At 43.6% G+C, this 15,410-nt stretch overlaps 1 protein-coding gene across 3 annotated transcripts in view; it reads right to left on the reverse strand.

The window, feature by feature from the left end:
• The window catches only part of PNPLA7 (patatin like phospholipase domain containing 7), a 150,924-nt gene that overhangs the window by 93,158 nt on the left and 42,356 nt on the right, over positions 1 to 15,410 (reverse strand). For all 3 annotated transcript variants that reach the window (XM_063433004.1, XM_063433003.1, XM_063433005.1), the window contains 4 exons: positions 14,752 to 14,852; positions 13,057 to 13,215; positions 6,953 to 7,030; positions 5,346 to 5,551 (listed from right to left, as the gene is read on the reverse strand). In XM_063433004.1, coding sequence (XP_063289074.1) covers positions 5,346 to 5,551; positions 6,953 to 7,030; positions 13,057 to 13,215; positions 14,752 to 14,852 — 544 coding nt within the window. The remainder of the gene's footprint in view (positions 1 to 5,345; positions 5,552 to 6,952; positions 7,031 to 13,056; positions 13,216 to 14,751; positions 14,853 to 15,410) is intronic.

The raw sequence follows: 15,410 nt of genomic DNA on the forward strand, positions 1-15,410 counted from the left end.
TACACTAACCATTAACCCCTACACTGCCCTAATACGTACACGAACCATTAACCCCTACAATACCCTAACACTTACACTAACCATTAACCCCTACACTGCCCTAATAAGTACACGAACCATTAACCCCTACAATACCCTAACACTTACACTAACCATTAACCTCTACACTGCCCTAATACGTACTCGAACCATTAACCCCTACACTGCCCCAATATTTACACTAACCATTAATCCCTACATTGACTTAATACTTACACTAACCATTAACCCCTACACTGCCCTAATACGTACTCAAACCATTAACCCCTACAATACCCTAACACTTACACGAACCATTAACCCCTACACTGCCCTAATACGTACACGAACCATTAACCCCTACACTGCCCTAATACGTACACGAACCATTAACCCCTACAATACCCTAACACTTACACTAACCCCTACACTGCCCTAATACTTACATTAACCATTAACCCATACATTACCGTAACACTTACACCAACCATTAACCCCTACAATACCCCAACACTTACACTAACCATTAACCCCTACACTGCCCTAATACTTACATTAACCATTAACCCATACATTACCGTAACACTTACACCAACCATTAACCCCTACAATACCCTAACACTTACACTAACCATTAACCCCTACACTGCCCTAATACTTACATTAACCATTAACCCATACATTACCGTAACACTTACACTAACCTCTAACCCCTAAAATAACTAACACTAACCCTTACACTGCCCTAATACTTACATTAACCATTAACCCATACACTACCGTAACACTTACACCAACCATTAACAATAACTTTACACCAGCACCCTGAACACCTAGCCCTAACAATAAAACACTAGCCCCAGCCAGAAGGTAAAGGTAAAACTCGTATATGTGTATATTTGAGCAAATAATACCATCTCATGGTTTATTACAATGTCTCCAAGACCCCATCACCACATTATTATCCCATCATTTTCTATTTTTATAAACCATCTAACACACATTAGTTTGGGTTAACTAATACATTGAAACTCATTAACTCTTCAGGTGTCACCTTGGTGCACAACGCACTGAACCAGTCAGAGTTTGTTAGAAAGCGTGTGTCTGGCATCCCGTGCCGCTTGGAACGGGTTAAACCAGATCTCTGGCCCAGGTAATAGGATTCGCATTCTGAGGACTTAAACCCATTCACCACTGCCAGGGTTCCCAACAAAACAGAGTGCAAACAAAATAAAACAGATAACTATTTATCTATCTGCAAAATGGTTAACTGTCTGTTTGACTTTCTCCTCGTTGTTCTGTGAAGCCCATCGCTTGTCATGATGTTGTCAACGCGATCTACTTCCACGAGGGCGCTGATAATAGGATTAGTCTGAACTAATGTTTTCGGATCTAATCAAAGGTTTCAAATGGCAATGTGAAAGAAAGAGGGCAGGCGAGGAGAGATGGAAGGCCGTGAGCTGGCAGTTAACGAGGTCTCACATTTAGCATTCGCCACGCACCCTTTGCTCTCCGAGCCTGAGCAACGGCTGACACTTAACCTTCAAAGTCCCAGGAGGAGGAATAATGTTCTGCCTGCTCGACTGGGGTACGGAGGGCAATACAGCAAATTAAGGGTTAATTGGACGCTTCCTGGAGAGTATGAAAGAGCAAACACAAGTAAATTAAAGGATCCTCCATGACAGTTTGGTGGCAGTCACCACTTGTAGGAGATAGTCCTAATGACTAACGTGGTATCAATCTTACCTCATAGCTGCTCAGTAACCATAACTCCCAAGTGTCCTGATTCATCAGGGACAGGCTTTATTTTGGGCCTGAGTACTTCTGGCTCTCTTTTCTAGGAGCTCCATATTGCTGGTATATCTGAGAGTATAACAGAGCTCCACAGCAAAAGGGGTCTATTTATTACACAGCAAATTGGAGTGAACAAAAAGTATGGTTTTATTTTATGTGGTTGGAAAAGCCATTATTCCTCCTGGCCATTGTCGATGACCATAAAACAAGAGGGATCACATGTCATCGTGCTGGTTCCATTATAGTAATGTTTACATTCCGAGGAAACGCAGTGAATTTAGACACTTTTCCCAAGTGCAACACTAACGCAGTACCGACTATTCTTGGCTGTAAAGAGGTTTCTAAACTACATTTTCCACAACAGCATCTAATGCACAAAGAAACCCTTTAAATGATTAAACTGATCACATTTTGCAGAGACATTTAACACCTTAAAGCATCAAAAAAAGCCAGAAAATGGGGATTTTCCATTTTAGAGACTGCACTGCGGGGGAAGTAACAGAATCCATGTGTCAGGATTGATTTAAATCAGGTTAACATGTAGGTGGCACAGCTCCTTGCCTGACAGAGCTGGATTTATCAAAGTCATTCTGACATTTCATTTGCTCGGCCATAACAGCATACCTGTGTTTTGTTTTTTGGTTTTTTTTTTGCAATTATCCTGCTGTAAGGAAGGCCTTGATTGCGAATCGTTAACATCGCACCTGGCATAGCATTTCATTAGGTAACAGACAAACTAATCAGTTCTGTGTTTTTAGTGGAATATTAGGATGGCCCAGTTTCTGGTTTCTTTCCCATATGAATAATGCAAAGAAAGAAACGTCACGTCTGCGCTGATTAGTGAAAACATCTATTTTGTGTCCCCAGGAAAGGCTGGCTCCCACTGGGGGTGAATGAGCAATCCGAAACAGACAGGGAGCAGGAAGACGGAATTACACACAGACCGCATAGAGTAACACGACCGTCCACCGGAACAATAGTCTCCTGAAGTGAACCCAAAACCGCTCCAGAAGCCGCACACAGAAGGCACAAACAGAAGGCACACGCAGGCCAAGAGCGGTTTATAAAGCAGTCTTCAATAAAACAGAGATACTGTGTGGGCAACACAGCAAACACGCAAGAAAAGGCAGACCAACTGACCGACTTACAGACAGAGCAAGACCAGCACAAACACAGAATTATTCACTAAAGCAGGCCTGTCCAACCTGCATGTCACCCCCCTCCCCCCCCCCGCCCCCGAAATTGCTGAACTTTCAATGAAACAGGTAGCCAGGGAATCATGGGAGTTGTAGTTCAGCAACATCTGAAGGGCCGCATGATGGACAGCCCTGCACTAAAGCATGAATTGCCCAGAATTAAACATCAATTTCAAATTTTAGAACAAAGTTGCTATATATAAAAAAAAAAAAAAAAAAAAAAGACCAACAATTAAACATTTCAATCCAACTGCTGTGGAATTCATTGCAGCTTAAACAATCCAGAACTTTCTAAATAACCTTGTCTCCACCGGAGCCCTGCATCAGTTCTTAAAGAAAGGACAATGAGGCCCTGTTAAGGAACCAGAGATCAGTACATGCTGTGAGATTGTGACAGAGAAAATATTAAGAGTATTTAGGGCACGTTTTTATGTGGTGCATGCTAACGGCACTTCAGGTCCCATAAAAAGTAAAAATGCCAATTCTGTCCAATTCTGAAATAAAATAAATGATTCGCCAAAAAGATGAATTGTTGTGGATGAGATAATGAGGCGACTGCCCTAGAGTCTGTCACAAGGTATGAAATCCAGGACGGAGCTGGCTCTATATTTAGTCAGGCATACCTACATCTTATTTATCAAGCTCATATCTGCAGACACGCAACAGCAGACTCTGCTCCCATTATGTCACACACCACCGGCTCTGGAAACTGGATCCATACTACGAACCACTAGTGGAAGCAAGAGCTGACAGCAAGACGGCGGCCATGATTTTCCCAGGAGGCAATGCGATGCGGGCATGTGTGGATAACAGCATGTGAAGGTTAGATTGGCTGGAAGGTAATGAACCGTCAATCTGAGCGCAGTGCATTAAATACTCTGTAAAGCAATCGGCTCAATACGGAGATATCAGACCAGACAAGTCATCCACAGATCCTGTCATCCAACACACGTTTCTAGCGGTGATTCCTGTAGGACTTTATGGAAAGTGAGTTGATAAACAGATTTTGTCCTGCTTTTTGTTATTTCAAAGACGTGGAAAGTATAGAATGACATCTGCTGCTTTAATATAAAAAAAAAAGCAAACCAGTCATCCTAGAAATTATTCTTTTTTTTTTTTTAAATCCCACAATCATCTAAATTGTTTCAAAAGCAATAAATAATATGGACTGAATGATACACCATGCTGCCTCTAGAACACAGGAGATGCAAGGTCATTGGTTAATGTAGCACAGACCAGGTGACATTTACAGAATGGAGCCCCTGGGGAGAATTACATGGAGATCTCCAACACTATAACTACAGCAGTCAATCTAAAATGTTTGTAGACACCATGGTCAAATTAAGAGGGAAGCAGATGCCATCCAAATGAACATATCAGTCATATTTCTTACCCTTCAGGAAATATGAAATTGAAGTACCTTTCCTTCTTTATTTAAAAAGTAGATCAATGGCAGACCAGCGCACCAGGAAGCCAGGGCCACTGTTTAATCATTCCATGTAGCTGGCGCTGCATCTGATGCTGGGTCTCAGATGAAGAGCTTAACCCATAAAACACCTAAAACCGAGGTCTGAAACAGAGCTGTGTGCGTTTGGAGTCTAACAGATATGTACATTTGGAAGATTAGATGGAGCTGTACTATTTGAGGTGAGCAAACAGTTGCTCCTTTGCTTGGTACTGAAATAGTTAAAGAGAACAATGAAAGACAACCTGAGGAACAATAAAGCTGGGAGGGTTCCTGTTACACAACCCCAGGGACTGCTGACACCGCACTCCCCAGGGAATGACCTCCAGCCCATGATGATCCCGCTCTGTCCCATATGAACTCATACTGTTAACCGCAGAGTTCCTCCCATTTACTTTTGGTTACCCTAAGTTGCATTTTAATAGATAAAAACAATCTGTACAGGTCCCCCTAGCTTAACCTCCCACACCCGAGACAGCCCCACAACAGCCCCACACTACACCCCTTACCAGGGAACGCTAACACTCACGACCAGAGGCACTCCCAACCGTGCCTGCTCCTGACTCTCCCCCTCAACCGATATCAGCAGACACAGCTACCGACATACACATGGGGACAGGGGGAGAACCTCAGGTGAGAGTCATGTACCCGTTTCTATATTCTATATTCTTAATAAATAAAATGTGCTAGGCCTATCTAAGCCATTGCAATGTTGATGCTTGTTGCTATGTGTGTCTACAAAAGCTGTTGTGGCAATGTGGACACTTTTGTTGAATCTGCACAATAAAATAAAGAATTAAAAAAAAAAAAAAAAAAGAGAAGAATTACAATGTTCTCGTTAGTTCATCATAACCTGGGTACTCCACACTTACTCATAGAAATGGCATTTGGAGATGGACATGAAGGAGCAGTCCCGGTTGGCCTTTATGGTGAAGATGAGCGGCTCTCCAGTTAAGACGGCGAGCTGTCCTACCAGCTCCCCTGGGTGCGTGATAAACAGACACGTCTCCTCCTCACGGTCAATCTTTCGCTGGTAAACGTGAAGGAAACCGTTGATCACAAACCGAATGCTGACATCCTGGAGAGATTGCAAAAAGCAGAACAGCTGAATACAGTAATGGGAGACATAGGGTCAGATTTATTCTACAGACAACTTCTTGTTTCTTTTAATAAATGCAAAATTTCATTCATTTTACTGTTGGTGCATTTCTGAGGACTAATCACTTTCATACGTATACAGAAACACCATTTAGAGTAATTGCTCCATTTTTGTTATCACTCCGCCAGTAAATAACCCCGGATTGGATTGTCAGACTATAATCTAGAGTGCGCTCTACTTCTATCAATCATGACAACAAGGAGTTAAAATACAGAGCTCTCTGTAAAACACCCTTTCATTCTATCAGATAGAAAATGCTGGCTGTGAAGAAAACAGCGTTTTGATATTAAAAAACTAATTAGAAGGCAATGCACATTTAAGCTTTTGTAAAGTGTTGAAAGGATTTGTGTCAAAGCCGGAATCTGACTGTTTCAGGCCACTGTTTGGGCTGCTAACGCTGTAGGAGAGGGATCTGAAGTTACAGCACATTTATTGTTAGATAAAGAAATCGCGCACGCTCCCAACACAGATTCCTTCGTCTGCCGCTTTGCTGTCATTAAATTCGGCTTTTCATAAATAATAAGTCAAAATCATCAGGTTTGTTAAACAGTGAATTTTAAACTAAAGAATTAAAATAGCAAAGTTGAAAATTAACTCCCGTGTATGTATCTATGTGTAACAATTCACTGTTTAGCTAATGAACCCTATAGATAAAGGCAAGAAAACACAAATATACAGGTTTTCCTAAAGAAGGAATACGTTTCTTAAACCTTTCCTGAATCTCATTTTAAAAACCGGACACTCAAACACATTGTGAGACAGTGTACGGGCCAGCACTGCGGTAGGACTCGCACTCACCTGGTCACCCTGCCTTGATAAAACCGGACACTCAGACACATTGTGAGACAGTGTACGGGCCAGCAATGCGGTAGGACTCGCACTCACCTGGTCACCCTGCCTTGATAAAACCGGACACTCAGACACATTGTGAGACAGTGTACGGGCCAGCAATGCGGTAGGACTCGCACTCACCTGGTCACCCTGCCTTGATAAAACCGGACACTCAGACACATTGTGAGACAGTGTACGGGCCAGCAATGCGGTAGGACTCACACTCACCTGGTCACCCTGCCTTGATAAAACCGGACACTCAGACACATTGTGAGACAGTGTACGGGCCAGCACTGCGGTAGGACTCGCACTCACCTGGTCACCCTGCCTTGATAAAACCGGACACTCAGACACATTGTGAGACAGTGTACGGGCCAGCAATGCGGTAGGACTCGCACTCACCTGGTCACCCTGCCTTGATAAAACCGGACACTCAGACACATTGTGAGACAGTGTACGGGCCAGCAATGCGGTAGGACTCACACTCACCTGGTCACCCTGCCTTGATAAAACCGTTCCCCCTTTGACTTGATGCAATGTAACTCTTCCATTAAGCAGCGATGGGTCCTGGAAGAGAGAAAGGTTTTGTTTTAGGATAAGATGTGGTCTACGGCAAGAATCCACAAAGAAAAGACACATGAGATTAACATGGCATACACAAACATTCACTGTAGATGGAAGATGTTCTACCAGCAGCCCTTCTGTATAAACAAACTATGATACAAACTATGATACAAACTATGATACAAACTATGATACAAACTATGATACAAACTATGATACAAAGAAGGCAAATCAATGCAGAGCACATTGAACAAACTGGTGGTTCAGATCGAGGGGACACATTAGTAGGACACATAGCTTCCTCAGTAATAACGTGGAAAAGACATCATGCAGTAAATCGGACCAGATCTCAGGTTAAAATAAAAGCAAGCAAAATGTAAATCAAATTATTTACTGTTATTATTTAATCATGTCTGTACCATATGTGTCCACCAATGGATATAAAATAAAAAAGGCAAACTAGTCCTGCCACTTCACATACTGCGTTTTCCAGGGAGGTGAACTTGAGGACAAAATTTGGGCTATCGCCTTGTTTAGTCTATTGAGGAATTACAACAGTGGAGACAGGCTTAGAGGCCTATGACAAAAACCCCAACCCTCAGCTAAACCGTCTCAGCTGCGGACATGTATACGGGGTTCCGTTTGTTAGGGGGAACTGCCTCTGTTACAGATGTTGAGGGCATTTGATGTAGTTGAGATGGCAGCTACTTGTTGCTAGCGGTCTATCATTGCCTTCATCATGAAATACCTTCCTAGTCAAACAGCTAAATTGGGTTCACAAAGGTAATAGTTTGAATCTTTTATTAAACAAACACTCGTGGCTTATAATAAACTGAGAAGCTAAGGGATAATGTTCACAAACATTGCCCAATGTCCAACACTGGGTCACCATATCCCTCTCACGTATGTTTTTATTACCCCTTATACAAGACCGAAAAACGAGTTGGCTCTTTTATAAAATAATAAAAACGGAAAAATAAAACCCACTTGCATTTGTTTAACTTTGAACTCTCTCTACCTCGCAAATGCTTTGTTATAAGTTTTTTTAAATTATGCAATGTAGAAAAATGATGAGACATTACCCAATCTACCCGACATGTAAATTAGAATGTGATCGAAACAGCAACACAACAGAAAGTAACTTGGAAATCAGTTAGCGAGTATATTTAGAGGATAATAAGTACTAATGTCGCAGCGATGACAAGGAAAGTGTACAGAGGACAGATATGTGGGAAGATCCTGCAGGAATATTGCGAAGGGTTGGGTTGTTTAAACATAATTATAAAGCGGGGAACTGTAATTATTCCCGGGCAATTTTAGTTCAAATCAAGGATCGCTTTCATGATTCATTTCATAAGCAAGATATAATTAAAGGAGTTATTTAGAATCGGATCGGCAGAAACCCCCGACTTGCTGTCACTTGCTATTAGGCGCTAAGCTGCTTCAAGCTGAACGATCTGCGCGAGTTCAGGACAACACAAAAAGGACAAAATTAGAACTTGATATAACTCACAATCTGGGCAGTAATCAGTGGCTACACCCAACGTTAGTCAGCAGTATTAACCGAAAACGACCACTTTCACAAAATAGAATCCAAACCCTTTACATATTGTATCAAATAAAGTAAATGGAATATGAAATTAATGAAAAAGAACAAAAAAAAAATGGAGTAATACAGCAATGTGTGTTTAGCCGATCCCTTCCAGGGACGTTTAGCAGGTCCCTTCCAGGGACGTTTAGCAGGTCCCTTCCAGGGACGTTTAGCAGGTCCCTTCCAGGGACGCGCAGCAGGTCCCTTCCAGGGACGCGCAGCAGGTCCCTTCCAGGGACGCGCAGCAGGTCCCTTCCAGGGACGCGCAGCAGGTCCCTTCCAGGGACGCGCAGCAGGTCCCTTCCAGGGACGCGCAGCAGGTCCCTTCCAGGGACGCGCAGCAGGTCATTTCCATGGACGCGCAGCAGGTCATTTCCATGGACGTTTAGCAGGTCACTTTTTTCATTTTAGTTTTTTAGGCTCAAACTTAAAATGTTTTGTCATCAATTCATTAACATGATGCACATTTTTTTAGATTGCAATCACTCGGGATGACATCCTAACACCGCAGACGTTTGTGGGTCACATACTATGATGCCGCCTGGCCACCACGTGCAAAAACAGAGACCCTAATTCAGGCCGCCACGCGCAATAACAGAGACCTTACTGCAGGCTGCCATGTGTAATAACAGAGACCCTAATTCAGGCCGCCACGTGTAATAACAGAGACCCTAATTCACGCCGCCACGTGTAATAACAGAGACCCTAATTCAGTCCGCCACGAGCAATAACAGAGACCCTAATTCAGGCCGCCACATGCAATAACAGAGACCTTAATTCAGACTGCCATGTGTAATAACAGAGACCGTAATTCAGTCCGCCACGTGCAATAACAGAGACCCTAATTCACGCCGCCACGTGTAATAACAGAGACCCTAATTCAGTCCGCCACGAGCAATAACAGAGACCCTAATTCAGGCCGCCACATGCAATAACAGAGACCTTAATTCAGACTGCCATGTGTAATAACAGAGACCGTAATTCAGGCCGCCACGTGTAATAAAAGAGACCCTAATTCACGCCGCCACATGTAATAAAAGAGACCCTAATTCAGGCCGCCACATGTAATAAAAGAGACCCTAATTCAGGCCGCCACATGTAATAAAAGAGACCCTAATTCAGGCCGCCACGTGCAATACAGAGACCCTAATTCAGGCTGCCACGTGCAATAACAGAGACCCTAATTCAGGCCGCCACGAGCAATAACAGAGACCTTAATTCAGGCCGCCACATGCAATAACAGAGACCCTAATTCAGTCCGCCACGTGTAATAACAGAGACCCTAATTCAGGCCGCCACATGCAATAACAGAGACCCTAATTCAGGCCGCCACGTGTAATAACAGAGACCCTAATTCAGGCCGCCACGTGTAATAACAGAGACCTTAATTCAGGCCGCCACGTGCAATAACAGAGACCCTAATTCAGGCCGCCACGTGCAATAACAGAGACCCTAATTCAGGCCGCCACGTGTAATAACAGAGACCTTAATTCAGGCCGCCACGTGTAATAACAGAGACCCTAATTCAGGCCGCCACGTGTAATAACAGAGACCTTAATTCAGGCCGCCACGTGCAATAACAGAGACCCTAATTCAGGCCGCCACGTGCAATAACAGAGACCCTAATTCAGGCCGCCACGTGTAATAACAGAGACCTTAATTCAGGCCGCCACGTGTAATAACAGAGACCTTAATTCAGGCCGCCACGTGTAATACAGAGACCCTAATTCAGGCCGCCACATGCAATAACAGAGACCCTAATTCAGGCCGCCACGTGTAATACAGAGACCCTAATCCTGGCCGCCAGAATCTGTTTTATATGATAGCAAGAAGGTGGCAGTTGGACATTGAGCCGGACACACGGAAACACCTAATTATCACTTTGCAACATCTTTCTGCAAATAGCAATCCATTTTAAATAATGACGCGGCAATGTGAGATGATGAAAGTATGAACACAATGAAAGCAGGCTCCAGGAGAGAGAGGTACGTTCTGTTCTGATTATCATTTTATTATCCCAGCACAAGACACACACTTACTGTACCATAGAATGTGCAATATATGGCACACACACACACAGAGCTGCAAACACAATGCACCGACAAACCGCAGGCTTTACTGATTTACAGGACTCCTCCCCCTTGAGTTCTCTTTCAGACTGCAGACATCACTATTAACCCCAATTTCCTTTGGCTGGTTAGACGTGTATATTATTAATTAGCATTATAGTTTTATGGTGTTTTTGAAAGTCACTCCTGGGCTGCCATATGGTCTCATAGGCAACATAACCAATCTGGCAAATTGCAATGTGTATAAACTGAAATGGGCAAGCCTTGTATTTAACCCTGTAACTTTCCAAAATACCATAAAACCTGTACATGGGGGGCACTGTTATACTCCGGAGACTGAACACAAATATTAGTGTTTAAAAACATTAAAACGTACCTCAACAATATCGTCAGTGAAAGTGCCGTTTGTGTGTGAAAAATGCAAAAAAAAACGGCACTTTCACCGACTATATCATCGTTGTGATACGTTTTAATGTTTTTGAAATGTAAACATATCGCAAGGACCGGCATAGAACGCCCGCCGTCCTTCAAGGGTTTAGTCATTTTTCCACAACAGGGTGCTGAATGCCTTTCCATTGAGGGGGAATGAAAGAAAAAAGTTAAGAAAATAGGAATGGGATAGCACCACCTGCTGGTCAGAGAACAGCTTAACGTGTTACTGAAAAGTTAAAGGGACACTCCAGGCTCCCACACACGTTAGATGCACTGTGTAGGTTAGGTTACAGTTAGTTCTACTGGGTGGGTTTATATTATTAAAGGGACACTCCAGGCAACACACGTTCGATGTACTGTGTAGGTTAGGTTACAGTTAGTTATACTGGGTGGGTTTATATTATTAAAGGGACACTCCAGGCTCCCACACACGTTAGATGCACTGTGTAGGTTAGGTTACAGTTATACTGGGTGGGTTTATATTATTAAAGGGACACTCCAGGCTCCCACACACATTAGGTGCAATGTGTAGGTTAGGTTACAGTTAGTTATACTGAGTGGGTTTATATTATTAAAGGAACACTCCAGGCTCCCACACACGTTAGATGCACTGTGTAGGTTAGGTTACAGTTAGTTATACTGGGTGGGTTTATATTATTAAAGGGACACTCCAGGCTCCCACACACGTTAGATGCACTGTGTAGGTTAGGTTACAGTTAGTTATACTGGGTGGGTTTATATTAATAAAGGGACACTCCAGGCTCCCACACACGTTAGATGCACCGTGTAGGTTAGGGTACAGTTAGTTATACTGGGTGGGTTTATATTATTAAAGGGACACTCCCGGCTCCCACACACATTAGGTGCACTGTGTAGGTTAGGTTACAGTTAGCTATACTGGGTGGGTTTATATATTAAAGGGACACTCCAGGCTCCCACACACGTTAGATGCACTGTGTAGGTTAGGTTACAGTTAGTTATACTGGGTGGGTTTATATTATTAAAGGGACACTCCAGGCTCCCACACACGTTAGGCGCACTGTGTAGGTTAGGTTACAGTTAGTTATACTGGGTGGGTTTATATTATTAAAGGGACACTCCAGGCTCCCACACACGTTAGATGCACTGTGTAGGTTAGGTTACAGTTAGTTATACTGGGTGGGTTTATATTATTAAAGGGACACTCCAGGCTCCCACACACATTAGATGCACTGTGTAGGTTAGGTTACAGTTAGTTATACTGGGTGGGTTTATATTATTAAAGGGACACTCCAGGCTCCCACACACGTTAGATGCACTGTGTAGGTTAGGTTACAGTTATACTGGGTGGGTTTATATTATTAAAGGGACTCTCCAGGCTCCCACACACGTTAGATGCACTGTGTAGGTTAGGTTACAGTTAGTTATACTGGGTGGGTTTATATTATTAAAGGGACACTCCAGGCTCCCACACACGTTAGATGCACTGTGTAGGTTAGGTTACAGTTAGTTATACTGGGTGGGTTTATATTATTAAAGGGACACTCCAGGCTCCCACACACGTTAGATGCACTGTGTAGGTTAGGTTACAGTTAGTTATACTGGGTGGGTTTATATTATTAAAGGGACACTCCAGGCTCCCACACACGTTAGATGCACTGTGTAGGTTAGGTTACATTTCGTTATACTGGGAGGGTTTAGATTACTAAACGGACACTCCAGGCTCCCACACACGTTAGGGATGTCCTGAAGACTGTCTCTTAAACCCACATGCGCATGTGCCAAATCTACAGTATTTCTCCAGAAAGTATAAATGGATGGATATTCTCACCAGATGTTTTGGTAAAGTTTCAATATAAAGCTACTTTGCAATGTGGAGGAGAAAATTTTACAATTATCTTCTAAAAATTGGTGCCCTCTGCAACCACCTTCTAATAAGTTTGGGGGAACTAACTGACCTGAAGTTTCATTAACGTGGAGAGATCATTTTTGGCCGCTTCGTACATGGCGTTGTTGTGTCGATTGATGCTGAATTCCGGTATGAGAAGATCTTCCTCCTTGTAGTGATAGACGGCTGATGGTGTCTCGGTGACCGTCACAGACTTTTTAAGTATGGACTTGAAAGGAAAATAATCAAATTAGCATATAGCGCCTGCAGAGCTGTGGTGTTGTCATTCTCATAAGGTCAGGGATGGTAAACTTAACCCCAAATGCAGCACCAGGTGCTGTGAGATAAGCCAGCCTTAGGTTCTCTAAGAAATCTAATCCACACAGCAAAAAGCAAATCTTTATAGAAAATCAATGGACTTAGCTGTAAGTGTTTACAATATCCCCTTTACAGACTAATTTATCTTTAATTTAAATAGATTACTTTACATTCCTTATATCATGCTCTCATCCAGGATGCCTTCCATAGATTAGTAATTACACACTAATCAATGAGCACATTCAAAGTTAGAATTAACTGGAAACAATATAGATTAATATTGGCAAATGGGAGAAAGGAATCGGGGGAGAGAGTAACAAGGTCAGGGAGGAGGGAATCGGGGGGGAGAGTAACGAGGTCAGAGAGGAGGGAATCGGGGGAGAGAGTAATGAGGTCAGGGAGGAGGGAATCAGGGGAGAGAGTAACGAGGTCAGAGAGGAGGGAATCAGGGGAGAGAGAAATAAGGTCAGGGAGGAGGGAATCAGGGGAGAGAGTAATGAGGTAATGGAGGAGGGAATCAGGGGAGAGAGTAATGAGGTAATGGAGGAGGGAATCAGGGGAGAGAGTAACGAGGTCAGTGAGGAGGGAATCAGGGGAGAGAGTAATGAGGTCAGGAAGGAGGGAATCAGGGGAGAGAGTAATGAGGTCAGGGAGGAGGGAATCATGGGAGAGAGTAATGAGGTCAGGGAGGAGGGAATCAGGGGAGAGAGTAACGAGGTCAGGGAGGAGGGAATCAGAGGAGAGAGTAATGAGGTCAGGGAGGAGGGAATCGGGGGAGAGAGTATTGAGGTCAGTGAGGAGGGAATCAGGGGAGAGAGTAATGTGGTCAGGGAGGAGGGAATCAGGGGAGAGAGCAATGAGGTCAGGGAGGAGGGAATCAGGGGAGAGAGCAATGAGGTCAGGGAGGAGGGAATCAGGGGAGTGAGTAATGAGGTCAGAGAGGAAGGAATCAGGGGAGAGAGTAATGAGGTCAGGGAGGAGGGAATCAGGGGAGAGAGTAATGAGGTCAGGGAGGAGGGAATCAGGGGAGTGAGTAATGAGGTCAGAGAGGAAGGAATCAGGGGAGAGAGTAATGAGGTCAGGGAGGAGGGAATCAGGGGAGAGAGTAATGAGGTCAGGGAGGAGGGAATCAGGGGAGAGAAATGAGGTCAGGGAGGAGGGAATCAGGGGAGAGAGTAGTGAGGTCAGGTGTGCTCATCGAATCTGAAGGCAAATAGTAATTAGAGAAATTACAATCTAATGTTCAAAGCAATCATTAGTGGAAGTCTCTGTCCCTCGTTATTACACAGCAATACGGAGGGCTGTAAACAGACACCACCAGCTGTCCAGCTCTGTACATTCTGTGTGGACATCTAGAAAACTGTGATAATAGCAAAGAAATTGGCTTTACATCCTCAATATCAATTCTCGGAGCGAGGCATTCTCACACACGGCTACACACACCTACCTTGTTCAGAATTGGGCTTGGAGGAGGGTCATCGGGGGTAAGGCTGACACGGGCGCGCTCATATGCCATGTCCATATCAGACTTGGTGGCTTTGGGACTGCCTGTTAAAGGAGAGAAAAGGACGAAAGGTGACTCCTAACGTACACGTGGAACATCCACATTCTAATCCAGAATAGATTACCCATAACTGCTAAAAGGGCAATATAAGTTCTGTTAAGGCACTGAAACCTATACATCCCATTTGTAAGACGGACACTGTTGGCTTGACCAGGTCAATGTGGAGTGCTGATGTTTACGACAGCAGCTTGTGATGGTTATTAATAAAACCTGGTCTGAAAAACCTAAAAATAGAAAATATCAAAGACCTGATCACAGAATCAATGGGAAAGTACAGGTCAGAATTGAATAATCATGTTGATATGCGCCTCTGATCGGACAAGAAATTACTGAATTATGTTGTTCTCTCCTTTTGATAATCTAATCCTCCTCAAGGCTGTAGTAAAGTTGGCAAAGCATCATGGCTGTTGTAGTTTTATCACAGCCAGGGGGGGGGGGGGGGAGAACGGAATACTTTAACACCCGGACATTCGCATTAACCTGCTACATGCTACACCAATGTGTAGAGCAATCAATCTTCCAAAGGCACAAACAAACTGATA

The sequence above is a fragment of the Pelobates fuscus genome, chromosome 9 (assembly GCF_036172605.1).
Source record: "Pelobates fuscus isolate aPelFus1 chromosome 9, aPelFus1.pri, whole genome shotgun sequence".
Taxonomy (NCBI): domain Eukaryota; kingdom Metazoa; phylum Chordata; class Amphibia; order Anura; family Pelobatidae; genus Pelobates; species Pelobates fuscus.